This window comes from Scyliorhinus torazame, chromosome 3, assembly GCF_047496885.1.
Source record: "Scyliorhinus torazame isolate Kashiwa2021f chromosome 3, sScyTor2.1, whole genome shotgun sequence".
Lineage (NCBI taxonomy): Eukaryota > Metazoa > Chordata > Chondrichthyes > Carcharhiniformes > Scyliorhinidae > Scyliorhinus > Scyliorhinus torazame.
Genome location: NC_092709.1, coordinates 292594963 through 292621086, shown reverse-complemented (window position 1 = coordinate 292621086; position 26124 = coordinate 292594963). Strand labels below are relative to the sequence as shown.

Below are 26124 nucleotides of genomic sequence, written 5' to 3'. Positions count from 1 at the left end.
TCACTGTCCAAGGCAGGAGATTCAACAATTTCCACCTTTATGTCCTGCCATACCTCTGCGCGGCTACACTCCTGGGGTTGGACTTCCAATGTAACTTGCAAAGCCTGACCTTCAAATTTGGTGGCCCTATACCTCCCCTTACTGTCTGCAGACTCGCGACCCTTAAGGTCGACCCGCCTTCCCTGTTTGCGAACCTCACCCCAGATTGCAAACCCGTCGCCACCAGGTGCAGACGGTACAGTGCCCAGGACCGGACCTTCATCAGGTCAGAGATCCAAAGGCTACTGAGGGAAGGGGTCATTGAAGCTCGTAACAGTCCCTTGAGAGCTCAAGTAGTGGTGGTGAAGACCGGGGAGAAACATAGGATGGTCATTGACTACAGTCAGACCATCAACAGGTTTACGCAGCTGGATGCATACCCTCTCCCCCGCATATCCGTCCTGGTGAACAGGATCGCGCAATACAAGGTCTTCTCCACGGTGGATCTCAAGTCCGCTTACCATCAGCTACCCCTCCGCACTAGTGACCGCAAGTACACAGCCTTCGAAGCAGATGGGCGGCTCTACCAATTTTTAGGGTTCCCTTTGGTGTCACTAATGGGGTCTCGGTCTTCCAACGCGAGATGGACCGAATGGTTGACCGATACGGCTTACGCGCAACGTTCCCGTATCTGGATAACGTCACCATCTGCGGCCATGACCAGCTGGACCACGACACCAACCTCCGGAAATTTCTCCAGACCGCGAAAATCCTTAACTTAACGTATAATAAGGATAAATGCGTATTTAGCACCGACCGTCTAGCCATCCTCGGCTACGTAGTGCGAAATGGAGTTGTAGGCACCGACCCTGAACGCATGCGCCCCCTTATGGAATTCCCCCTCCCTCACTGCCCCAAGTCCCTGAAGCGCTGCCTCGGGTTTTTCAGTTATTACGCACAGTGGGTCCCCAACTACGCAGACAAAGCCCGACCCCAAATCCAGTCCACAACCTTCCCCCTGTCGACGGAGGTCAGGCCTTCTGCCGCATCAAAGCAGACATTGCAAAGGCCACGATGCGCGCCATCGACAAGTCCCTCCCCTTCCAGGTCGAGAGCGATGCGTCCGACGTAGCTCTGGCCGCCACCCTTCACCAGGCGGGCAGACCCGTGGCCTTCTTCTCCCGTACCCTCCATGCCTCAGAAATTCGCCATTCCTCGGTCGAAAAAGAGGTGCAAGCCATAGTAGAAGCTGTGCGACATTGGCGGCACTACCTGGCCAGCAGGAGATTCACTCTCCTCACTGACCAACGGTCGGTGGCGTTCATGTTCGAAAATGCACAGCGGGGCAAGATAAAGAACAACAAGATCTTACGGTGGAGGATAGAACTCTCCACCTACAACTTCGAGATGTTGTACCGTCCTGGGAAGCTAAACGAGCCTCCCGATGCCCTGTCCCGCGGCACGTGTGCCACCGCACAAGTGGACCTCCTCCGAGCCCTCCACGAGGACCTCTGCCACCCGGGGATCACTCGTTTTTTTCACTTCATTAAGACCCGCAACCTGCCCTACTCCATCAAGGAGGTCAGGACAGTCACCAGGGACTGCCAAATCTGCGCGGAGTGCAAACCGCACTTCTACCGGCCAGAGAGGGTGCACCTGATAAAGGCTTCCCGTCCCTTTGAATGCCTCAGCATGGACTTCAAAGGCCCCCTCCCCTCCACTGACCGCAACACGTATTTCTTGAACGTGATTGACGAGTACTCCCGGTTCCCGTTCGCCATCCCCTGCCCCGACATGACCGCAAACACCATCATCAAGGCCCTCCAGGGTATCTTTACACTGTTCGGGTTCCCCGCGTACATACACAGTGATAGGGGGTCCTCCTTTATGAGCGACGAACTGCGTCAATTCCTGCTCAGCAAGGGCATCGCCTCAAGCAGGATAACCAGTTACAACCCCCGGGGAAACGGGCAGGTAGAGAGGGAGAACGGAACGGTCTGGAAGACCGTTCTACTGGCCCTACGGTCCAGGAATCTTCCTGTCTCCCGCTGGCAAGAATTCCTCCCGGAGGTCCTCCACGCCATCCGGTCGCTGCTCTGTACAACCACCAATCAGACACCTCATGAACGTCTCCTTGTTCTCCCCAGGAAGTCCTCCTCCAGGACCTCGCTCCCAACCTGGCTAGCGACACCCGGACCCATCCTGCTTCGGAAGCACGTGCGGGCGCAAAAGTTGGACCCGTTGGTCGAGAGGGTCCACGCTAATCTCCAGTACGCCTACGTGGCATTCCCTGACGGCCTGCAAGATACAGTCTCCCTCCGGGACCTGGCGCCCGCCGGAACCCCACGCGCACCCGAACCATTACCACCCCCCCCCCACAGCACCTCACAGGGGGGTCAGTCCTCCCGCCGCTCCTGCCTAGGCCCTCCCACCCACTGACGACACCTGCAGGCGCCCCCCTCTCGTGTCAACCGTTTGCCCCACGAGTGCCGTCTAGAGGTGATGAAGCTGCCATGGAGGCCGAGGCTACGCTCCCGGAGTCGCAGACGCCCGGACCCCCACCAGAATCACCACCGAGGCTCAGACGATCCAGGAGGACAACCAGGCCACTCGACCGACTGATTGTTTCACTGTAACTCTAACTGTAAATGAACACTGACAGTATTTATCTTCCACGATTGTAAATATTCTCGACAACCCTGTAAGGAGGTATCACGGTACCTCCATATCTGATCATACCATGTTGAATGCAATTGTAACCACTGGCCACAACCCCCGCCTGACTTTTTTTTAACAGGGGGTGAATGTGGTATTATCAGGTATTGCAGTACCCGAGAGGCTGTAGAGCATTGGGTAAACCTAGGTGTTTACCACTGGCTGTTCGGTATGTAGCTCCGCCCTGACAGGTGGGGTATAAGAACCGGTGCCGTCCCAGCAGCCCTCATTCTGTACCGAAGCTGCTGGGGACAGATGTAGTCTATTAAAGCCTTCAGTTATGTTACAACCTCGTCTTTGAGTTTAATTGATCGTGCATCACCCCTCTAGTTCATTAGCCTGGAAAAAATATTGCAAATGCTCCACATACTATACCCAGCTTCTGTAACACCATCAAATGCTTTTAATTTTCCAAAGAGAGGCATGACTACTTTGTTCCTTTTTCAGGCTGAACTCAATTAGACTTGCAACTGAACTTGCCTTCAAAACTCTTTTCTCTGGTGCAATTTTAGTTACTTTTGCTTTTCCTCTTCAGCAATGTAATAAATGCAATGACCACCTGTTAGCTAATGAACATCAAAGGGTTTATTAACAAATGACCTATATACAGAGCACAATCAACACTGTCTTCATTCTCCGCACTGTGATCACAACTGGCTGCAAAGTCCGTACCCTGGACCGAGATCCCCACGTGTGTTCCCATTGGCCGACTGGGTCACATGGTCCTTCTATTGCTCGCCTCCTTAAAGGGGCGAGCCATCACAGGTAGCAGCCTGGTGAAGCTACAACATAGGACTACTTGCATGCCAAACAGCAGATATAAGTTCAGGCAGGGCAAGTCAAGTCAGTTCCAAGCAGTCATAGTATAAAATAGCCACTCCCTAATTTGGTAGTAGTTGACATTAAATTGGGAGCTAACTCAGAGAGAAAGATGACTGGAACGTGATTATGATCTGAATAGGGCATAAATAACCTGTGTCTCGAATGGTAGTAAGTATAGTCGTACATCTCACCTCCAGCATCACTACATTTACAATTTTTTTTAAGATAATTGCTCTACATTCTAAACCAATTTTGCAGAGCAATAAACCTGAGGTGAAAGAAGATCGAAAAGAAACCTTGATAAATTTGTTTCAAGAACTAATGTGATCCAAAAATCAGAAAAATGACTGATTTACAAAGATAAATATGGGCAGGATTCTCCAACCCCGCGGCGGGTCAGAGAATCGCCGGGGGGGGGCCGCGCGAATCGTGCCACGTCGCCCCGACGCCGGGATGCGATTCTCCGCAGAGCGGAGAATCAGTGCCATTAGGGCCGGCATGGTCGGCTCGGCATCGGTCGAGGGCCGCTCTACGCGACCCTTCCGCGATTCTCCAGCCCGAAGGGCTTTACTAGTCAAGTCCCTTTACCCTCGTGGAGTTTGGAATTTTCACACCTGAGGAAACAAATGGGTTTTTCACAGAGCGAGTGATTTAGACCTGGAAAGCACAGCCTGAGAGTGTGGTGGAGAGAGGTTCAATCAAAGCACTGATGTCTGAAAAGGAAGAATGTGCAGAGCTATGAGGAGAAGGTGGGAGAATGGCACTGAGCTAATTGCTCATTGTATGAGCCAGTGCAGACATGATGGACTGGCTGGCCTCCTTCTGTGCTGTAACTTGATTCCTGTGATTCTGTGAACGTAAAACAATTTCCCATTGGCAAAATTTGACCATTAATTGATGTGATTATACCAAAATTATGAAGGAATATTGAAATATAAAGCATTATATCAGGACTATTTTTCATCAATAATATATATGTATCAGTCAGATCCCCCCCCCCAGTAACAAGTTGAATTTTTATTCCAAATTACTTCATCATTCCTTTGTACTTTGTCACCCAATTTCCTGTTTATGTTTTGCATCGTTGCTTTGTGAGACATAAACTGCTGTATGTGTCTTTCTGAAATTCCTTGTAAGGGATCATTGCTTACTAATTCCAATTTGGGACATTGGTAAATCAAGAATAAATGATTGGCCACACATCTGTTAGCACCACTCTTTCAAATTGAGATGAGAGAATGAGTTGTGAATAAAGGCTGAATTAAATATTCTTTTTTTTTGTATTCATTAACGGATATGAGCATTGCTGACAAGGCCAACATTTATTAGCCATTACTAGTTGCCCTTGAGAAGGTGGTAGTGAGCCACATTCTTGAACCGCTGCAGTCCATGCAGTGCTGTTAGGGAGGGAGTTCCAGTATTTTGACCCAGCAACATTGAAGGAATGGCGATATATTTCCAAGTCACTTAAAGGGGGACTTACAGGTGGTGTTGTTCTCGTGCGTCTGCTGTCTTCGCCCTTCTAGATGGGAACGGTTTGGAAGATGTTGTCAGAGGAGGTTTTGGCAAGTTGCTGTAGTGCACCTTGCAGATGGTACACACTGCTGCCACTGTTTGTCGGTGGTGGAGGGAGCGAATGTTTAAATTGTATGATGTGCCGGTCAGGCAGATTGCTTTCTCCTGTGTAGTGTTGAGCTTCCTGAGTGCTGTTGGAGCTGCACTCATCCAAGCAAGTGGAGAGTATTCCATCATAATGCTCACTTGTGCCTTGTATAATGTGGGCAGATTTTGGGGAAACAGGAAATGAGTCACTCACTGCAGAATTCCCACCCTCGGGCCTGTGCTTGTAGCCAATGTACATATATGAGTGCTCCTGTTCAGTTTCATGGGTGATTGAATTATTTAATACGTTGAATCCATTTTGCAGCCCATCTCCTTTTTTGCTCAAGTTGATGTTGAAGGTTTCTTAGATAACATTGTTCCACTGTGCTGAAATCCAGCTCAGTTCCTTAGCTCTGACATGTGTTCTTTGCTCAGCAGGTAGGAGTGTACATGGAGATGGGGCATTCTGGCCAGCAGATACCAATTTAATTGACAGGAGCAGCTTAAATGGTAAGTTCATAAAATAAGATGAAATAAACAGTTGTTTTTTTCTCCCATTAAAGATACCTTGATGGGATATGGTTCTATGGCTGGTGGTAACCCTTTGCTACCACATTCTCCAGATCGGCAGTGATTGTTAGTAAGCTATTCTGTCATTAAAAAATTCACATGCAGAAACCAATTTTTTTTACTCAATCTCCACACGAGACAGATTTTCTGGTCAAAATAGTGATCAAGGTTTGGTATCCAGTCCAGTCTAATTTCCCCCATTTTCTAGTCCAGAGGGTCAATTCTAGCCAAATTGCAATCCCTGCTATCTGGTGTTTCAAACATTGACCAGAGATGCGCTGGTGCATTTAGCTTCTAAACCGTATGGGCTGCCCAAAGCAGCATATATTCAGGTGATGTATATATTTGGAATGTAAACTTTTTATTTCAGGTTAAATAATCATTATTTAGTAAGCACATGTTCTTGGATATTAAACACTGGCTCTAACATGATACCCCAATCTTTTTCACTGATTTTCATGCTGAGAATTATTAATACATTATATATCTCATGGTATCCCTGTGGTAATGAAAGAAACCCTCATGTTTTACAATGCAGGTTTATGGTTCTCTTGTGGGTCTTCAAATCAAATGCAATCAATGATGATAACAGAATTACCATAATTTCAGTTAAAACTGATTTTGGAAAGAAATTCCTGAAGGAATAGCTTACAGTATTTAAACAGCTTTCCAGAGGAATTGTTCACCGGTCTGAAATAAGTCACCGTGGCTGACCTTTACAAATTATTCTTTGTGATTTCCAGCTATCACAACCGCCGACAAATTCAAATATCAATTTTTCTTTCAACAAAATAAGGTTTTTTGAAAATTATTTCCTATTCTTTGATCTCTGTGGTTATCCCTGTACCATATAATAACCAGAGTCCAATGGGAAGGCAAACAACCTGCTTTCATGCCTGTTCCTCTGCTGCTGTATACACAGTCACTGGAATTACACATAGTCTCCCTGTGATGGGCATGTACATCACTCTGTGGCTGATGTTAAGGGCACACTGCTCGAAAAATCATGAACAGGAACCTGCACCCTGCCATTCTTTGGCACATTGTTTCACACACTGGAATGTGTGTTTGTCCAAGTTTAAACAAGTTAAAAGAATAGGCTGGAGAGTATTCATTGAGACAAATTAGAACGTATTAAATACTAAAGGAAATTAGATCACGGGCAGAATTTTACAGCCCCATCCTAGTGGGGTGTATGCTGGGCCAGGAAATACAGCGAGCCATTCGAAAAAGTCCATTGACTTCGGTGGCACAGTGGTTAGCACTGCTGCCTCACAGTGCAAGGGATCCGGGTTCAATTCCGGCCTTGGATGACTGTCTGTGTGGAGTTTGCACGTGGTTTCCTTCCACCGTTCAATGATGTGCAGGTTAGGTGGAATTACGTGGATATGGCGGGGTCCAAGGTAGGGTACTTTTTCAGAGGGCCGGTGCAGGCACAATGGGCCGAATGGCTTCCTTCTACACTGTAATGATTCTAGTATTCAACGGGACTGTAAAATCCCACCCCGCATTTAGAAAATGACTCCATTGTGTCTGCAATTTTTAAATTTCCTATGAAATGTGTGAAGGTTGATTTGTTTTATTTTGGGTTTGCTGTTTCACAGATTTAATACAGATTTAATTCAACCACAAAGCAACTAGAAAGGGAAGAATTTTGCCAGGCAAGGGGAGGTGGGTTTCCGAGTGTGTGAGGACTTAAATCCAGCGAGTACATATTAAAGTTAACCTTACTGCACAGATCAATATGCAAATTTAGGTCCTGCCAATTGTGGGTGGAATGCAGATCGCGGCATCTTGCGACATCCCGTTAGATCTCGCGAGGCGTCGCAAACTGGGTAAATCTTGCAAAAGGCCTCTCGCAAGATTTTTTTCCCCGCATCACTTCCTGTGTCGGGCACGGTGCGACCTTTAGATCACACCCTTCTCCTTAAATTATATAATATGCTAAATGGGATTGATAAGGTAGATTTAGTTTGGATGCTTTCCCTTGTTGGACATTCTAGAACGAGGCGCCATAGTTTTAGGCTAAGGGTGGCAGATTTAAAACAGAAATGAGGGGGAATTACTTCACTAAAATGGTTGTGAATCTGTGGAATTTTTTACCCCAGAGAGCCCAGAACAGTAAAAAACATTTAAGGTGGTGATAAGTAAATTTGTAATTAGTAGCGAGATGAAGGGTTATGGGGAGTGGGCAGGAAGGGAGAGATGATGCCGAGATGAGCCATGATCGTATTGAATGGTGGAGCAGGCTCGATGGGCTGAATTGCCTACTCCCACTCCTAGTTCTTATGTGCTTGTGTATATATCAATCTGTGATTCTATTGTTCTACAGACATTAGAGGCTGAATTTTGCCTTGTGCAATTTTGCAAAATGGATGATAGCAAATTAACAGGCTTTTTTCCATTTTGCTCGATTTTTCTTTTCCATGTTACTTCTGGTCTGTCCATCATTTTGTACTTTTATACATTTTATCATATAACCTCATAACCTTCATTCTTATGGAGAAGAATTTGCATTTTTATCAAGTCTTTCTTCATATTTGTACTTCCTCAGCATTTAACTGAATCTATATTCTATCCTCTCTAAAGCTTAAATATTCTTTCTATAGCATAAAACCCAATATTGCACACTGAACTCCAAATTCAGCCCATTGTATCTGTGTTAGCTCTTTTGAAATGCCATCCGGTCTCTCTTTTCCAATATCTGTCTGGCTGGTGGGAAGGGAGCTCACATAGGCATCTACTTTGTGAGCCAGAAGTCTCTGAACCTGTGCTGTTGTAACATCACTATATTCGACTTATCATTGCATATGAGCTATTTTGGAGGCAGGCTACAATGGCGTCTGCTCTAACTTTTGGCACCTCCCGTGGGGGACAGCAAGTTCCTGCTGGAACATGAGAAATGCAGGTTTTCAGTGCTTTCTCACAATTGTGTTCATCTGTGTTTGTCTAAGAAATCGGTGAGTACATTTTCAGTATTCTGAGTGACAGTACCAGCATTCTGCCTCTTTTTCCTCGGGGCAGTTTGACAGGTATTCTTTCCTGTTGCCCTGTGGGATAATACTGGCAGCCCCCACTTTCAAACGAGCAAATAGTTGTAGTTATTTGGGGATAGTGGTATTGATGCCTGGGAAACTGGCTTATCAAGTCTCCAACTTGCTTTCGAGACCAAGGTGATGATCTGCACCTTGATCCCTTAGCACATGTACAATGATGGATCAGTGTTGTCAGTGGGAAAGGTTCTTGAGCATCTTCCAGGAAAAAGGTGAATGGCCATCTATTGCTGTCAAAGGTTGCAAAACCAAGATCAGGGGCGGGATTCTCCCCTACCCGGTGGGGCGGGGGGGTTCTGGCGTAATGGAGTGGCGGGAACCACTCCGGCGTCGGGCCGCCCCAAAGGGTCGGAAGTCTCGGCGCCTTTAAGGGCCAAGCCCTCACCTTCAGGGGCTAGGCCTGCGCCAGAGTGGTTTGCGCTCCACCGGCTGGCGGGAAAGGCCTTTGGCGCTCAGACAGCTGGGGCCGAAAGGTCTTCGCCGGGCGACGCATGCGCGGGAGCGTCAGCAGCTGCTGACGTCATCCCTGTGCATGCGCAGGGGAGGGGGTCTCTTCCGCCTCTGCCATAGTGAAGACCATGGCGAAGGCGGAAGAAAAAGAGTGCCCCCACGGCACAGGCCCGCCCACGGATCGGTGGGCCCCGATCGCGGGCCAGGCCACCGTGGGGGCACCCCCCAGGGCCTGATCGTCCCGTGCCGCCCCAGGACCCGCGCCGCCTTGTCCCGCTGTTCAAAAGGTGGTTTAGTCCACGCTGGCGGGACAGGCATTCAAGCAGCAGGACTCCCCGCCGATTCTCCGGCCCGCGATGGGCCCACCGACTGGCGCGGCGCGATTCCCGCCCCCGCCGACCGGAGCGGTGCGATTCCCGCCCCCGCCGAATCTCTGGTGGCAGGGACACGGCGGGGGCGGGATTCACGCCAGCCCCCGGCGATTCTCCGACCCGGCGTGGGGTCAGAGAATCCCACCCCAGGTGTGTGTTCTTTAAGCCAGGGGGCAAATAAAAAGGTGCCTGTATGTTTGGCATCATAGACAAGATTGAACGCCAGTTCCCAGTTTCTAGTTGATTGTCCATTTGGTCTACATTTTGGTAGCCCCACATGCCATGGTAGCTGTTAAAATCGCTAATGTAGATGACTGCATGGTTGAATGTTAGTAGGGCAATGATTGGTCATGTTTCTGTTCGTAGTTTGTAAACATTAATACAGTGACCTTGTCCACTTGCCCACACTGAATTTAATATATATTGATAGGATGTCTACATGCAGGATTTCTTCCATTTGGTATTTTTGTCAGCATGGAAATAGGTGGGCACACCATTTCACATGATATTGGCACACTATCATGTAAAATCCTTGAATTTGCATATGGGTTGGGTTCAAGTATGTTTGTTTCTTGGATGGAAAGGATGTCAATCATATGTGGTCTAAGTTCCCTTGACAAGATCACATACTTGGCTTCAGATAAACTTCACAATTGAGTTGATAAATGCAGAGTGCTAGACTGATTACCTTGATTGGTTTGTCCAGGAAGGCACCTTTTCTTGAAATGTTTGTTGCTTTTGTGCTTTTCAGACCAGGAGACCATTTTGGGTGTTTGGTCTTGATTACATTAATTGATGCATTATGAATAAACTTGCGTGCCCACAAATAAACCCTTTGTAACTTATCACCAATTCCCATTTTTTTTACAATGTGTCATTATTATCACACGCCACTGTATTCGAACAATTGATATTCCTTCAATGTCACCGGGTCAAAATCCTGGAACTCCAACTGTATGGGTGTACCGACACCGCCTGGACTGCGGCAGCTCAAGAAGGCAGCTCATCACATCTTCTCATGGGCAATAAATGCTGGTCTCATCCCTGATATTCAAGCCCCACAAATTAATATATTTTTAAAATCAGTAAGTTTGAAAAGAAAATATACACGCTACCTGATGTGGCTGATTAGATTCTTTTCTGCGGTAAGCAAACCTAGGTTGCCTCAAATCTGTGAGTGTGAAACTCGAGAGATGTCACCATGTCAGGAAGATTTGTCTCTTTCTTTTATTGAATTTAATGTTCCTGTCATCCATGGTTTTGTTAACATTCATTTTAAATTTAACTAGTGCTTAGAGGATCAGAGTACACCATCCTTTCACCTCCGGTGACGGGGTTTTAATCCAGTAAACTGATGGAATAAAGCTCCTCTCCCTTTGACAGCTGCAACAGTCTCACGTGAAATGAGACTGAGTAGTCGGTAAAAAGTCCAGGACAGAAAACCGCCCATAATTCAGGACTAATTTGGCAGCCTCAGTCAAGGATGGATGGTGTGAAAAATCACAACGACACACCGGTGTGGGAGGGGTCTCTACTGTGGTTGGCTTTCTGCCCATTGTTCCTTTGTTTTTAACTCATTCTCTGCCTCTTGTGCTGACAGTTCATTCTCCAGCCAGCCACTGATGGGAAGTCCACCATTCCCCATTGCTGAGCAACAAGTCTTCTCTCCCCTCCCCATGTATAAGATTTAAATTGGCCACTAACTAACTATCTTCTTGTTGGAATTTGTTATATTTTATGTTTTGAGGAGGTGTGTGTGAAATCTGCTGCTGCCACTTTTCTTGCATCGAAAATAATTGCTTTCAGCTATTTACTTTTGCTTCATGACACAATCGCATATTTAGGCTCTAAAGAGACCTAACGCATTCTGTTCGGGCCAATTTTAGGCTGTCTTTGTCCCTCCGTCCTTATGCTCTCATGGACAAGAACAAGCAGCTGGTGGCAAATTCTTCCTCTTAGCTAGTTCAGGCAATCTTTAGAGATTGCATTCACACAGCATCTTTCATGTTCACCCTTCCAAATCAGAGAAATATGTCTCCAGTCAGTCTAATCAGTTCTTATTTCAATAGCACTGAGCAGGTTGTGACTCTTAAAATAGAGTAAAAAGCTAGTTATAAATTGTGCATATTTCAATTTTATTTATGAAAAAATATTTCTTTAATTTAATTTAAAAAACATTTTTAAACTTGATTTATTGTCACATGTACCGAAATACAGTGAAAGGTATTTTCCTATGGCCAAGGGAACGTACACAGTACTACATAGTAGACAAAAAAACAATAATCGACAGAGGACATTGACAAATGGTACATCGACAAACAGTGATTGGTTACAGTGCGGAACAAGGGTCCAAACAAAGCAAATACATGTGCAAGAGCAGCATAGGGCGTCGTGAATAGTGTTCTTACAGGGAACAGATCAGTCCAAGGGAGAGTCATTGAGGCGTCTAGTAGATGTGGAGAAGAAGCTGTTCCGATGTCTGGATGTGCAGGTCTTCAGACTTCTGTATCTTCTGCCTGATGGAAGGGTCTGGATTACGATCTTGGCTGAGCAGTTGCCATACCAAGCTGTGATGCAGCCGGATAGCATGCTCTCTACGGCATATCTGTAGAAGTTTGTGAGAGTCGATGCAGACATGCCGAATTTCTTTAGCTTCTGTAGGAAGTAGAGACGTTGTTGGGCCTTCTACTTATGTTTCGGTGTGACAATTATTTGTGCTTAGGAATTAAGAATTCTGGAATTCATGTTTTAAATTGCAATCAATCGCCAATAAAAAAGAACATGCTCAATACGTTGCATAGGATTAGCTTATGTTTAAAAGACAAATGTGGCAGAAACAAATTAATAAATAGGATTAGAACACATAACAAATAAATTGATAGAATTTACACATAATCAAACGATAAATGAGTAATAAGATGGGTACATAGAATAATAGATAGATGGCAAGAGAGATAGGTGACATTTTAGATAGAGAGCCAAGTCAAAAAGTAGCTAATAATACCACCAAGATGCAAGCCTGTAATTCAAACTCCTGAATTTCATAATGTCATAAGTTGTGAGGTTTCCAATTTTTCTTACATTTGCACTGCAGGTAGTCTGGTTACATAGTAAAGGTGTCATTATATTCTTAGAATAGGTTTACCATACGGCAGTCCAGTTGTTGAGAGGCCGCCCAGGAATTTCTAAACTTTAAACCAGACCTCAAAAATCATATTTAAACTCATAGGCAAATGTTTCAATGACATTGATGTCTTGTGATATAAAGCTATTAATTAAGGATTTTTGTTCAAATCAGCAACAACATAATCATCAATATGACAATTTTAAAGAATTCAGCTCTTGGCCGAAAGATTGATGTGCCAGAAATGCATCATGGGAATTTTGACTGTCGAGACCACCAATTTCTTGTCAAATTTATAGTTCGAAAATCATTCCTGGTGTGCTGACTTACACAACCAAATTCCTGATTTGTGATCATACAGTACAAAGGTTTGTGTCACAGCCGCTATTTCTTAAAATCTCATGCAAAAATTCACGCCATGATCCCACCTCCTGCTGTGAAGTCAAGTGTACCTGTGGGGTCAACATTGTAGCATGCTGCCAGCATTGAGTCCATAATACGTTGAGGGGAAATCAGTTGAAGGTTCAAATTCCTTCTCATAATGCCATTCTTGTTCACGTGTTGTCATCAAAGTTGTTAAATCTGCAACATATCACAACTGAAGTGGAATTAAGAACATTGCCAGTCATGGCAGCTGTAGAAAGAAAGGGATGCATTTATTTCACAAGTTTCATAATCTCAGGATCTTCCAAACTGCTACACCGATAAACAGGGACAACTTGTTGAAGTGTAATCATTGTTATAATGTAGGGAAACTGGCAGCTAATTTGATCATTGCATTGGTTTTAATTTTCCAAAACTCCCTAGATTCTGGATAGGTCCCATCAGATTGGAAATTAGGGAATGTAACTCCTTTAATCAAGAAAGGACAGAAAGAAGGAAACTGCAGGCCAGTCAGCTGAACATCTGTCATAGGTAACAGCTGGAAGCTATAGAGAGTTATAACTGAGCATTTAGAAAATCTCAATGCATTCGGGCATATTTTTGTGAAAGGCAAATTGTGTGTGACTAATTTAACAGAGTTCTTTGAGGAAGTAACAAGTAACATGGATGAAGGGGTACCTGTGGATGTGGTGGTGCACTTAGTTTTGCAGAAGGCATTTGATAAGTTGCCATCTCAAAGGTTACTACAGAAAGTAAATGCTCATCGTGTCGGGGGTAACATGTTCGTATGGATAGAGAGTTGATTAGCAAACAAGAGTAGGCATCAATGGATCATTCTAGGGTTGCAAGATGTAAAGGGTGGAGTGCCAAGGGAGCATTGCTGGGGCCTCAACGTTTTTTAAAATCCTTTCAATGTGATGTGAGCATCTCTGGCTCAGCCAGCATTTATTGTACATCCCTGATTGCCCTTGGGAAGATGGTGATGAGCTGCCTTCTTGAACTGCTGCTGTCCATGTGCTGTTGGTACATCCACAGTGCTGTCAAGGAGGGAGTTCCAGGATTTTGACCAGTGAAACTGAAGGAATGGTAATATAGTTCCAAGTCAGGATGGTGTGTGACTTGAAGGGGAACTTGCAGGTGGTGGTGTTCCCACACATCTGCTGCCCTTCTCCTTCACAATCGTAGAGTTTGTTTATAAAGTGCTGTTGAAGGAACCCTGGTGAATTGCCACAGTGCATCTTGTAAATTGTACACATTGTGTGTTGGAGGGGGAATGTTGAAGGTGATAGAAGGGGTGCATTCTGTTGGGCTGCTATGTCCTGGATGGTGTTGGGTTTCTTAAGTTTCTCACACCACATGTACTGCAGCGGTTCAGGAGGGTATCACTGCCACCTTCTCAAGGGCAAGTAGAGATAGGCAATACATTCTGGCCAAGCCAGTGATGCCCAAATCCTGTGAAATAATTTTTAAAAGAGTATAACTGAGTTAGGTGTCCAACTTCGTTCAATGCACCTCCACAATTTGTTTCATCCGCCCATCAAACACACATCCTGATTGACCCTCCGACACCAAATTGGCCACACCCCCAACTTTCAAATGTGAGTGTTTTCCAATTGCAATTTTTTCACAGCATTACAACCAGATTTTACGGCGCAACAGAAATTGAAGTCATTTTTACTGCCTACTTTAAAAAATATATATTTTTAATTTTTTTAAAAATCCCCCAATGATGGGGCAATTTAGCGTGGCCAATCCACCTACCCTGCACATCTTTGGGTTGAGGGGTTGAGACCCACGCAGGCTTGACGGGAATGTGCAAACTCCACATGGACAGTGACCCGTGGCCGGGATTGAAATAGGGTCCTCGGCGTAATGAGTCAGCAGTGCTAACCACGGCGCCACCGTGTCATCCTTTACTGCCTGTTTAACATTAATTTTTTGAGCATTTAAAAAAAAATATCCCAACTGAGACCTGCTCTGTATTTTCTATTTATTGAATGGATTTTTACGCCATCATTATAAATCACAGTAAGAACTGAAAAGCTTCTCCGACTGCAGGTTCTGAAATATGCTGTTCCCTGACGTGCACGAATGATGGTTAAATGAGTCGAAGCTTCAAATTAAAACTCACAGAAGTCGTTTCCTTGCATCCAGATTAATGCCCCTTTATGACCGTTTTAAGTTTGTGTGAGTACGGGAGGGCATTTGGGTGTTTTTTGACTTCAGCAAAACGGCTTCATGAACAATATTTGGGACATTTCTGGATCTAACTTTGGGGTTGCACCCACAAAGAAACTCAAGGCCATTGTTATAACCCCAGTGAAGGTGACGGGATAGGAACCATCAGGTTTCCCGTGCCCTCTGGGAAACGTGAACCCAGTAAAGTGGCGGGGCTTCCTCTTAACAGGTGTAGCCTCTCTAGTATAAATACCCCAACCTGGGTGCAGGTCAGGGAAGGGGACCTTCTGGGGAGTGGTGATGATTTAACCTCTTTGTGCTCAAACCTGCTGCTTATGCGTGGCTGCTTACCTTGGACCTAAGAGCCATGATGTTGACATAATAACAAGAAGACATTTGACATTGTGTAAATTTCTATGAAGCTTGCAATGACTGTATTGATGCTGTGCCTTGGTCCAGGTGTCTTAAATGTAGTGCATATTACATTACTGCTGAATGTAAAATGAGTGAGAGGGTGAGAACACATATTGTACTCTGAAGGAATTTAAATACGTAATCCGACTAAGATATTGACCTGATTAGCAGTAACCTGTGAAGGACAAACTTTCCTTTTGAGGTTTGAGGATTCATTTGCATCTCTTTAGTTCAGGCAGAGCTTCAATGAACAAATCTTGTCCCAGAGCTCGCCTAGGATTAGTAAAATGAGCTGCTTCCAAAGGATAAGCCACCTGATGGGATCATAAACTCTAATTTCACCTAATATTATGGGGGAACAGGACATCAGATTTCATGATATTAATTACACTGAGTGCTAGCAAATGTACCTTAGACACACAATCGACAGCATTTTACCTAACGGAACTATATGCACCAGTAAGCTTGCAACAGTTTATGAATAAGGAGGTATCACAAAGCATAGAGATGTAACATACTGGTGTGCATTAAGTTTGGATGGAAACTGTAATAACAAGCCTCACAACATGTGATTAAAACATTGGATTGATTACTTCCTGTGGCTGTGGTGTGTGAAAAGATATAGAGATCTGCAAGATTTTTTTCTACATTTACTGCATCGAGTGTAACCCATACCTGCATATGCCTTTAATGACAAGCTTCCTTACTCCATCCTCCGGGGAAAACAATCTGTCGAGATTAATGTGCAGTTTTATTATGATAGCAGCAAGAACTTATATTCCGCTGTACCTCTGGTGCAATAAATCATTCCAAGGTGCTTCTCAGTGGAAAAATAGGCAGCAATAATTAATAGAGGAATTAAAAACGGTGATTAAAGACATGGTTGATAAGATTTGGAAAGCACAGAAAACAGCAAGGGAGAGTGAGGCAAGGGAAGGAATTCAAAGCATGCGATTGGAGCTGAAGGCTTTGCCACAAATGGTGAACTGGAAGGAAGTGAGTGAGGATGGAAGGGTAAAGGAGGGCTGAAAGAGAGGGGACGAGATGTGGCTGTGGAGATATTGGTTTTGAAAGAATCAATATGTTGGTGGAATGGAGAGGGTGGAGGTGATGATTGAGTTGGCAGAGTTCAGCATGATAAAAGCAAAATACCGCGAATGCTGCAGATCTGAAATGAAAACAAAATGCTGGAAAAGCTCATCAGGGCTGGCAGCCTCTGTGCAGAGAGAAACACAGTTCATGGATGGAATTTTTCACTCCAGGCCTAAGTCCCATGGCAGTGGCAGAAATCGGGAGTGTTTTCCGCCACGGAGGACAGAAGGGGTTTGCGCCAAATTGCGTGATGCCGGCTTAACTAATTATGCAGGAATGTGGAGTTGTGGTTGCAACCAGATCAGCCATGTTCTCATTGAATGGAGGAGCACGCTTCAAAGGCCAAGTGGCCTATGCCTGCTCCTAATTCATATGTTCATATGTAGCTCGAGGATGGAAGGAGGAGGATGAGCTGTCCATCCAGGCCTGCATGAAGAGGGGAAGAGGGGGGGTTGTCTCCAAGCTGGTCAGTGCCCAGGGCCTCCATCTGAAGACTGCTCTGCAATGCCAGAAGCAGATGAATGACCTCATATACACCACAAGGATCAGTGAACCCTCAACTGCTCACACTAACCTCACTGAATGGTAGAGAGAACTTTGGCCTCAGTGACAAGGGCACCATCTATGCGGCCCATGCATTAAAGAGCTAGGCTACATGCTAAGGGACTTTTATCTGTCCCTCTAGTTTGGAACTTATTGCCTCCATTTTCATGTCCTGTCTGTCCTGGCACCTTCTGCGCAATGCTGCTTCCAACTTTTTGTGAGGGCCACGAAGAATCCAGCACGAGTTTTAAGGATACAAAGTAATAACATTTATTTACAATAACATATATATATATAACAGCAGCAGCAACTTCCCTTGCTGCACACTCCTTCCTCCTGGTTCCTAAACTGGCCAGCTTTATTTATACTAGGAGTTTACTAATGGCTTCTCCGCCCCCCTCATTGGGGAAGCTCATACTCCCACAGGATTGTGGGATTGTCATTAGTCCCCAGCCAATGGTAAGTAGGCAGGTTATAAAATCCCTCCCCCTCCAAAGTCCAAGGAATCCACCGAAGACCCTGGCGAAGGAGGGCGTCGTACTCGTTTTGCCGCAGGCCGGACACCATTTGCACGCGACGTTGGATCAGGCGGCGTGTAACGAGACGGAGACCGGCACTTCCGTCATTAATGGCGCAACGGTTGTACATCCACGGCCCATGGACCCGAGGATTCTCCCTCTGATGCATCCTGTGTCTCCATCTCGGAGTCAGAGTCTGCTGCCTCCGTCATGTCAGTGTCTCTATCTCCATTCGGTTCTGTAACGACCTGCGCAGGCTTCGAGTGAGGCACCAGTGGAAGATTGTGAGGACTTCCTTCTCTTGACTCTGGTCTCTGCGGCTGTAGAAATGAGCTCCGGGGGCGGGGAATCTTTTGAGGGGATAGTCTTCTGGACCGAACGTGGTCTACATGTTTGCGCTGGAGACGACCCTGGGCTTGCACCTGGTAAGATATAGGGCCCGTTCGGCGAAAGATTACATCAGGAACCCACTGGGCACCACCAGCAAAATTCCGAACAAACACTGGGTCACTGGGCACAAACCGCCGAATCGGCCGATGCCAAGAAATTCCCTGTCCCTGCCATTCTTGTGCGCGGCGTACTTTTGCGCCAATGTCCGGGAAAACCATACTAAGGCGGGTGCGAAGTCTCCGGCCCATTAGGAGTTCTGCGGGAGCTACCCCAGTCACCGCATGGGGGGTGGTCCTATACGTAAACAAAAAGCGAGCCAGTCTCGTGTCCATTGATCAGGAAGACTGCTTCTTTAGGCCTCTTTTGAATGTCTGCGCTGCGCGCTCTGCCAACCCATTTGAAGCCGGGTGGTAAGGGGCAGTGCGGATATGGCGTATGCCGTTCATCTTCGTTAACCTCGCAAACTCCTCACTCGTGAATGGAGTGCCGTTATCCGTGACCAGCACCTCGGGGAGGCCATGCGTACTAAACGACAAACGCATCTTTTCAGTTGTTGCGCAGGACGTTGTCCCCTGCATCTTATGCACCTCTAGCCATTTAGACTGGGCGTCAATTAATAGAAGGAACATGGATCCTTGAAAAGGGCCTGCAAAATCTGCATGCAAGCGTGCCCAAGGCCGCCCTGGCCATTCCCAGTGATGTAGGGGCGTGGCCGGCGGAAGCTTCTGATGCTCCTGGCAAATGGAGCAGTTTTGGGCCACCTTCTCAATGTCGGTGTCGAGGCCTGGCCACCAGACATAACTCTGGGCCAACATTTTCATCTTGGTCACGCCTGGATGCCCATTGTGCAAGTCTGTTAGTATCAGCTCCTGGCCTTTTTCCGGGACAATTACACGCGTCCCCCACAAGAGGATGCCGTCTTCCACGCTGAATTCTGTCAGCTTGGAGGAAAATGCCCGCAACTCGCCTGGGAGCTGTCTATGCTGCCCACCATACAGGACTATGTGCCGAACCTTTGACAAGACTGGCTCCGTCTGGGTCCACTCACGGATCTGTGATGCTGTGACAGGCAAGGTGTCCATAAAATTTAGGGTTGCAACCACCTCACCGGTCGTGGGGGTTGACATGGGGCCGGTCGATAAAGGCAATCGGCTCAGTACGTCGGCATTTGCTATCTGCGTTCCTGTGCTCCAGAGAATACTCGTATGCAGCAAGCAACAAAGCCCAGCGCTGGATCCGTGCGGAAGCAATGGGCGGTATTGGCTTATCCTCTCTGAAAAGTCCCAGCAGAGGCTTATGATCAGTCACGATAGTGAAATGGCAGCCATACACGTACTGGTGGAAGCGTTTCACCGCAAAAACCACTGCCAGGCCCTACTTCTCGATCTGCGCGTACTTTTTCTCCGCTGCAGTCAATGTGCGGGAGGCGAAAGCTATCAGTCGCTCGGCCCCGTTCTCCATCTTGTGGGACAGGACGGTCCCAATACCATACGGGGATGCATCACATGTGACGAGCAAAGGCTTTCCAGGATCATAGTGGGTTAGTAACCCAGACAACGACAATTGTTGCTTTACCCGCCGGAATGCGGTTTCTTGCGGCTGACCCCAAACCCAGGTGTGATTTTTCTTTAGCAGAAGGTGCAACGGGGCCAGCGTAGTTGCCAGATTGGGGAGGAACTTCCCGTAATAGTTTAGGAGACCGAGAAAAGAACAAAGATGCGAAGTGTCAGTCGGGGCGGGGGCCTGCTGAATTGCACGCACCTTCTCTGCGCCGGGGTGCAAATTTTCGCGGTCCACCCGATAACCTAGGTAGACTGCTTCCTTTGCCTGAAATACGCACTTTGTGCGACGTAAACGGACTCCAGCCTCCGAAAGGCGTCTAAGGACAGCCTCCAGATTTTCCAAATGTTCCTGCTCCGACGTCCCTGTAATCAAAACGTCATCTAAGTATACAGCAACACGTGGTAAACCTCTCAAAATGCCCTCCATAACATGTTGAAAAATTGCGCAGGCAGAGGATACTCCAAAGGGCAACTGTGTATATTCATACAGGCCGCGGTGTGTATTAATCGTTACATATGGTTGGGAGGCAGGGTCCAGCTCCAATTGCAGGTAGGCGTGACTCATATCTAATTTTGTGAACGAGAGTCCACCTGCAAGCTTCGCGTAGAGATCCTCTATGCGAGGCATTGGATATCGGTCGAGTCGGGAAGCCGTATTCACTGTAAGTTTATAGTCGCCACACAAGCGAACTGTGGCATCTGGCTTCATTACAGGTACAATTGGTGCTGCCCAGTCAGCAAAATGGACGGGCCTGATAATACCCAAACTCTCCAAATGAGTGAGCTCCCCTTCTACCTTCTCGAGCAAGGCGTAAGGCACCGGGCGCGCCCGGAAATAGCGCGGCGTGGCTCCTGGTTCGACTTGGATACGGGCCCCTTTTATTTTCCCCAAACCAAGCTGGAATACATCTGGGTATCATCCTAGCACCTCAGTCAGCCCTTCAGAAACTGTTTGGAGGATGTGCTGCCATTGCAATCGCAAATGGCACAACCAGTCCCGACCCAACAGGCTGGGACCATGGCCACGCACCACGATAAGTGGGAAACGCCCCTCCTGGCGTCCATAAACAACAGGGGTCATTGTAGTTCCTGCAATGTCCAGTGGTTCCCCCGTGTAGGTGGCCAACCTGGCCTGTGAGTCGGTTAACGTAAGGGTCTGTATACCCTGCTTGATGCGGTCGAATGTCCTCTGGGCGATCACGGAGACCGCTGCGCCGGTGTCCAACTCCATCTCAAGCGGGTGGCCATTGACCCATACTGTCACCTTAATGGGGGCCACACAGGGAGCTGCCACACAATGCAGCTGCAGGCAGTCGTCCTCCGTCTCCACGTCCTCGGGAGTAGTCGCCGCAGGTTCATCCACATGGAAGGTACGGCCCCTGGGCTGGTCCCAGTTTCGGTTGGAACGACGGCGCCTCTGGCGCCCCCAGGACTGCCGTCCGCGACGGGGTCGACGCCTACAAGTCTGACACGGACATGGCTCCTCATCCATTCGTTCTGGAGAAGGCTCCCTTCAGGGAGGAATGTCCGACGGCCACTGGCGTCGGTCCGGACGTTGCCTCGCCCAAGGTACCGCAGGAGTGCGGGGGGACGTTTTCGGACGGAAGGGGTTGCGCCCCAAGGCATGCACGTCCATTCCCTGTAGCTCCTGCACTCCTCGTCCTGTGCTCTCTCGGGACAATACTATTTGAATGGCCTGTTGAAAAGTCAATGTTGGATCAGCTAACAACTTTCTCTGGGTGGCCGCAATGTTAATACCGCAAACCAAACAGTCGCACAACATTTCTGACAAGGTCTCACCATAGTCACAGTACTCCGCAATCCTGCGTAGCCTGGATAGAAAATCGGCAAGGGATTCTCCAGGGGTCCTCTCAGCGGTATTAAACCGGTAACGCTGGACTATCGTGGACGGGGTTGGGTTAAAATGTTGCCCCACTATATTCACAAGTTCATCAAACGTTTTGGTGTCCGGCGCAGCTGGGTACGTAAGGCTCCTAATCACCCCAAATGTATGCGGGCCGCAGGCGGTGAGCAATATGACCACCTGGCTCTCGTTTTCGGTGATATTGTTTGCCCAGAAATAGTAACGCATCCGTTGTGTGTACTGGTTCCAGCTTTCCAGCGCAGCATCAAAAACATCCAAACGTCCGTACAGAGGCATGGTATAATAGAAAACAACTTCCAACCTGTATCCAACAAAAATCCAGGGAGGTGGCTTTAGCAGTGTAGACAGCTATTCACTTTAACCTTCGTCGCCAGTTTTGTGAGGGCCACGAAGAATTCAGCACGAGTTTTAAGGATACAAAGTAATAACATTTATTTACAATAATATATATGTAACAGCAGCAGCAACTTCCCTTGCTGCACACTCCTTCCTGCTGGTTCCTAAACTGGCCAGCTTTATTTATACTAGGAGTTTACTAATGGTTTCTCCAGCCCCCTCATTGGGGAAGCTCATACTCCCACAGGATTGTGGGATTGTCATTAGTCCCCAGCCAATGGTAAGTAGGCAGGTTATTACACAACTGAACCACAACTGCTGTCCTGTCCCCATTGCTTCCACTCGCTGGAACCCCATTGCTAGGAAACAGCAGTTTTTTTCCTCTACTTCATTTTTTAGCTTCTCTAAACTACTTCAAGGGTCTTAAAATATAATTTCAATTACAGCTATACAAAGAGCTCCAGAACATCTGTCTCCTCTCGAAAATGAAACTGGACACATGTTTAATCTTTTAACCAATAAATAAAGAATATAAATTAAACGTAAAACTTATTCCTAATACTCACAAATAACTTATTTCTTCTGGGATCCGTATCATGGTTCACATCTGTACACCCCCCCCATACCCATTCACATCTGCACACCCCAACCCAAACTCCACCCGGGCCCTTCCCACCCTCCTTACCATACCAGCTCACTCATTCCACAACCCGGTAGTATCTTTCTTTCCCCTACCACCTCAACATTCCCCACCCCCATCTAGGGCTCCACACCAACACCAACTCTGCATTCCTCTCTTCCCTCGTCTATCCCCCCCCCCCGAGCACAGACTATGGCCACCCACAAGTACCAGATGTAACCTTTGACTGCATCGAGAAGATCCATGCGGTTGATTCTCCACCCATCCAACACTGCACATGGTGTTCCATAGTCCATGGTCGCTGGAGGCCTCCATCTTTTGGCTTCTGGTAGCTGCCCGGGGCCTTCTTCCATTGAGTGCTGACATGTCCACATATGGAAGTGTTCTGGACCAGACGGATATCCCGATGGCAGTACAAGTAATTGGATGGGGTGGGTGGCACAATCCTGATCAGGCCCTCATCTGCATCCCACTAATTGGATGCAAATCAGCTGCACACTGGCCTCTGGCAGGTATGGTGATTCACTACGCTGTCAATTTATGCCAGCGGGAAACTGATTTTTCAGGTCCGACCGCAGTGTTCCCCGCCTTTACACCCCCCACAGGGTCCAATTTGACTCTTGAAGAAGAGTCATAAGGACATGAAATGTGAATTCTGTTTCTCTCTCCACAGCTGCCATCAGACTTGATACGTTTTTCCACATTATCTGTTTTTATATTGGTGTTCTACATCAGTTGGATTTTCTGTGGGGTCGAGGTCAGTGGAAAATGTGACTGAGATTTTGTCAGGTAGATATGGCCTCATCTAAGTGCCAGAAAACCAGGGAGAAATCCACTGTAGCCAATTGTGAGAGCCCCAGCCGTATTTTACATTCACCAGGCAACTAAGGAAACCCAGAGTCCAAGAGTTGCTGGTCAATCAGAGGGCCAGCAGCTCCTCCGTCCCAGCAGCTCCACTGGGACCAGTGGCTATTTCTGGATCTGCACCCGGTCAAGACAAGCAGCATGGACGTTGCCTTTGGACCAAAGTAAGTGGGGCTGCGGTCACTGACACTAGACAGTTAGCGAGTTGTGGGCAGTGGTTCATGAGGGCAGGCAGGGTGTTGCAGTGGGGGTGGCCATTACTGCCAGAAGGGCCCTCCGTGGACCCGCAGTGTGTCTGACAGGACTACACCCTCCCCAACACGGTGTTCAGGGAGGGCACCAGAGTTCACCAGGTGGTGTCACCACATGGATAGCCCACCTGTGGTTGGTAAAATGCCAGTGCCAGCCAGAAGAGACCCTTAGTAGACTGCTAAGGCCCCCAATTGGCTCCTGGCAGGAGGGACATTCTTCACCTTCTCCACTACTGGTAAAATGTCAAAACACAAAGATGGTGATGGATTGGAGAGGTATAGCTGCTTCTCATTAGCATACAGCTAAACACTGGATTGCATTGAGCAGCCACATGAACCTTCCTTGAAAGCCACTCGCTCTAATACCAAGCGAGCTTCTGCTTCTTTGAAAATATTTTTGGGCCAGGAGAAACACAAAAGCTCCAGAAGAATCTTCTGCTGACTTCCACCCCCTCTGTGCAAACCCGTTCCCATACCCCCTTCAACTGATCGCTTGGCCCTTTCCTCTTCCCCATGACACATAGATAAAACTTCTATTCAGATCCATTCTGGGGGCACTAAAGTTCCTGAGTCCCTGACTGATGAGTTATGTTTGAGCTCTATTTTGGTGCTTGAGAGTAAGCAACTGAGGCTCAGCCCTCGTTATTTTTCAGGCCTCACAACAGGATGCTCCTCCAATAATAATTATTTTATATTAAGTGTGAGGTTGGTAGTGGGAAGTCTTCATCTGTTCATGATGACAAGGCCCCTTTACCGCACAAAATGGAAACAAAGTGGGTTAGGTTGGCAGCCCATTCCACTGTGTTTTGTAAATCTGTCCTGTTGAAGTGATAGTGATTGTTTTGTTATGTTTCCTTTGTAACATAAGCGGCTTCCTTGTGTTGCATTTGTCAAGGAAGGTCGAGACGTGTAAATAACTTCAACTCATTTATTTACACTATGTACACTTTTACAACTTGAGTTCGACACTACTCTAATCCTATTGTAGCTACCTAAACTGACTAACCAGCTGCTGTCTTCCACGTGGTGGGTGTAATATTGAATCAACCCTGTGCCTCTCCTCACTGACTGTCTCCACCGGCCAAAGGGGCTGATCATGTGTGTGGGGTCCTTTATGTATAGGTTGGTGTAATGCCTCCCTGTGGTCGTGTCACCTCCTTGTGTATCGTGAATGTCCATTGGTCGCCTCCCATCTAACTTATCTATTGGTTGAGTGTGTGTGTGTGATTTTTCTGGTGCTCCCTCTAGTGTCTGTCTAGCTTACATGTATTTACAGTGATGCACATCACCACAGTGATATCCATAAAGGAACAGGACCTGGCTGCGAGGTGAAGTCTGCCAACTCTGCATAGCACTTGACAGATTCAGGCAGCTGCAGGGATCTCAGACTTAGCCTAAATGGCTTTTTAAATTTACATGACATTGACACACCTAGGTACAGGGAATGGGCAGAGCCATGTGCCATTTGTGCCATAAATTGATCGCACCGAAGTGATATGTTTGACCGGATTACTTTCATGATTGCCTTATCGTGAAGGAAATTTCCCTTTAAATCACAACTACTGGAGGTTAAAGATCAATAGAGAAAAAAATACACCAGAATTTGGAACATGATAGCTTCTTGATGAATATAAATATTTGCTCCTTTATCCACTGTGATTACTGCTAGAATTCTCATCTGCAATTACCGTGAGGAATCGCTTGGTTATTGCTGGCAGTTATTGGAGTGACCAAATGATTATTCATGGGTTCAGCTGAAGGTCGCTTGTGTAATCACATGGAAAGATAAATAGACCAGCGACATAATGAAGGATAAACTGTTAGTAGTGAAGAATGGCAATAACCAGTGTGTTTGCAATTATTATGAGATGTACAGCCTTGCAAGACAATCGCCTGCATGATCTTTACAAAGCAGTTATTACCACAAAATGACCATAATAATGGTTCCATGTAGAAACAAGATCACTTTATATTTACATTTAAATGTGACTAAGACAATTCCTCAAAGGAGAATGCTAATTGAAAATGATAAGAGCAACTTGGCAGCTTGACCTGGACAGGACTTACAAATACTAACACAGCAGGGGCCAACTTTGGTGGGACCGGAAGGTTCCGCTGGCAGGAAGGGCTGGAAAAATCACGGCCAATATTTGAAGAGAAAGAATCTCAGGGCTACGGGAAAAAGGTTGGGGGGTGGTACGAGGCAAGTTCCTCTTTCAGCCAGCCAGCACAGGCACGACAGGCTGAATGTCCTCCCTCAATACTGTAACCATTGAATGATGCTATGATTTTAATACGCAGAGGAGGGAATTTTCCATTCTGAAATCTAAGTGCAGCATTTCCCGTCGGCTGTAATGGCGGCTTTCCATGCCAGAATGTCC

The 26124-nt window shown here is 46.8% G+C and overlaps 1 protein-coding gene across 1 annotated transcript in view; it reads left to right on the top strand.

Annotated features, from left to right (window-relative positions):
* The window catches only part of dcc (DCC netrin 1 receptor), a 1735814-nt gene that overhangs the window by 1596055 nt on the left and 113635 nt on the right, over positions 1–26124 (top strand). The window contains exon 22 of the mRNA XM_072497411.1: positions 5557–5628. Within this exon, the coding sequence (XP_072353512.1) occupies positions 5557–5628 (72 nt within the window). The remainder of the gene's footprint in view (positions 1–5556; positions 5629–26124) is intronic.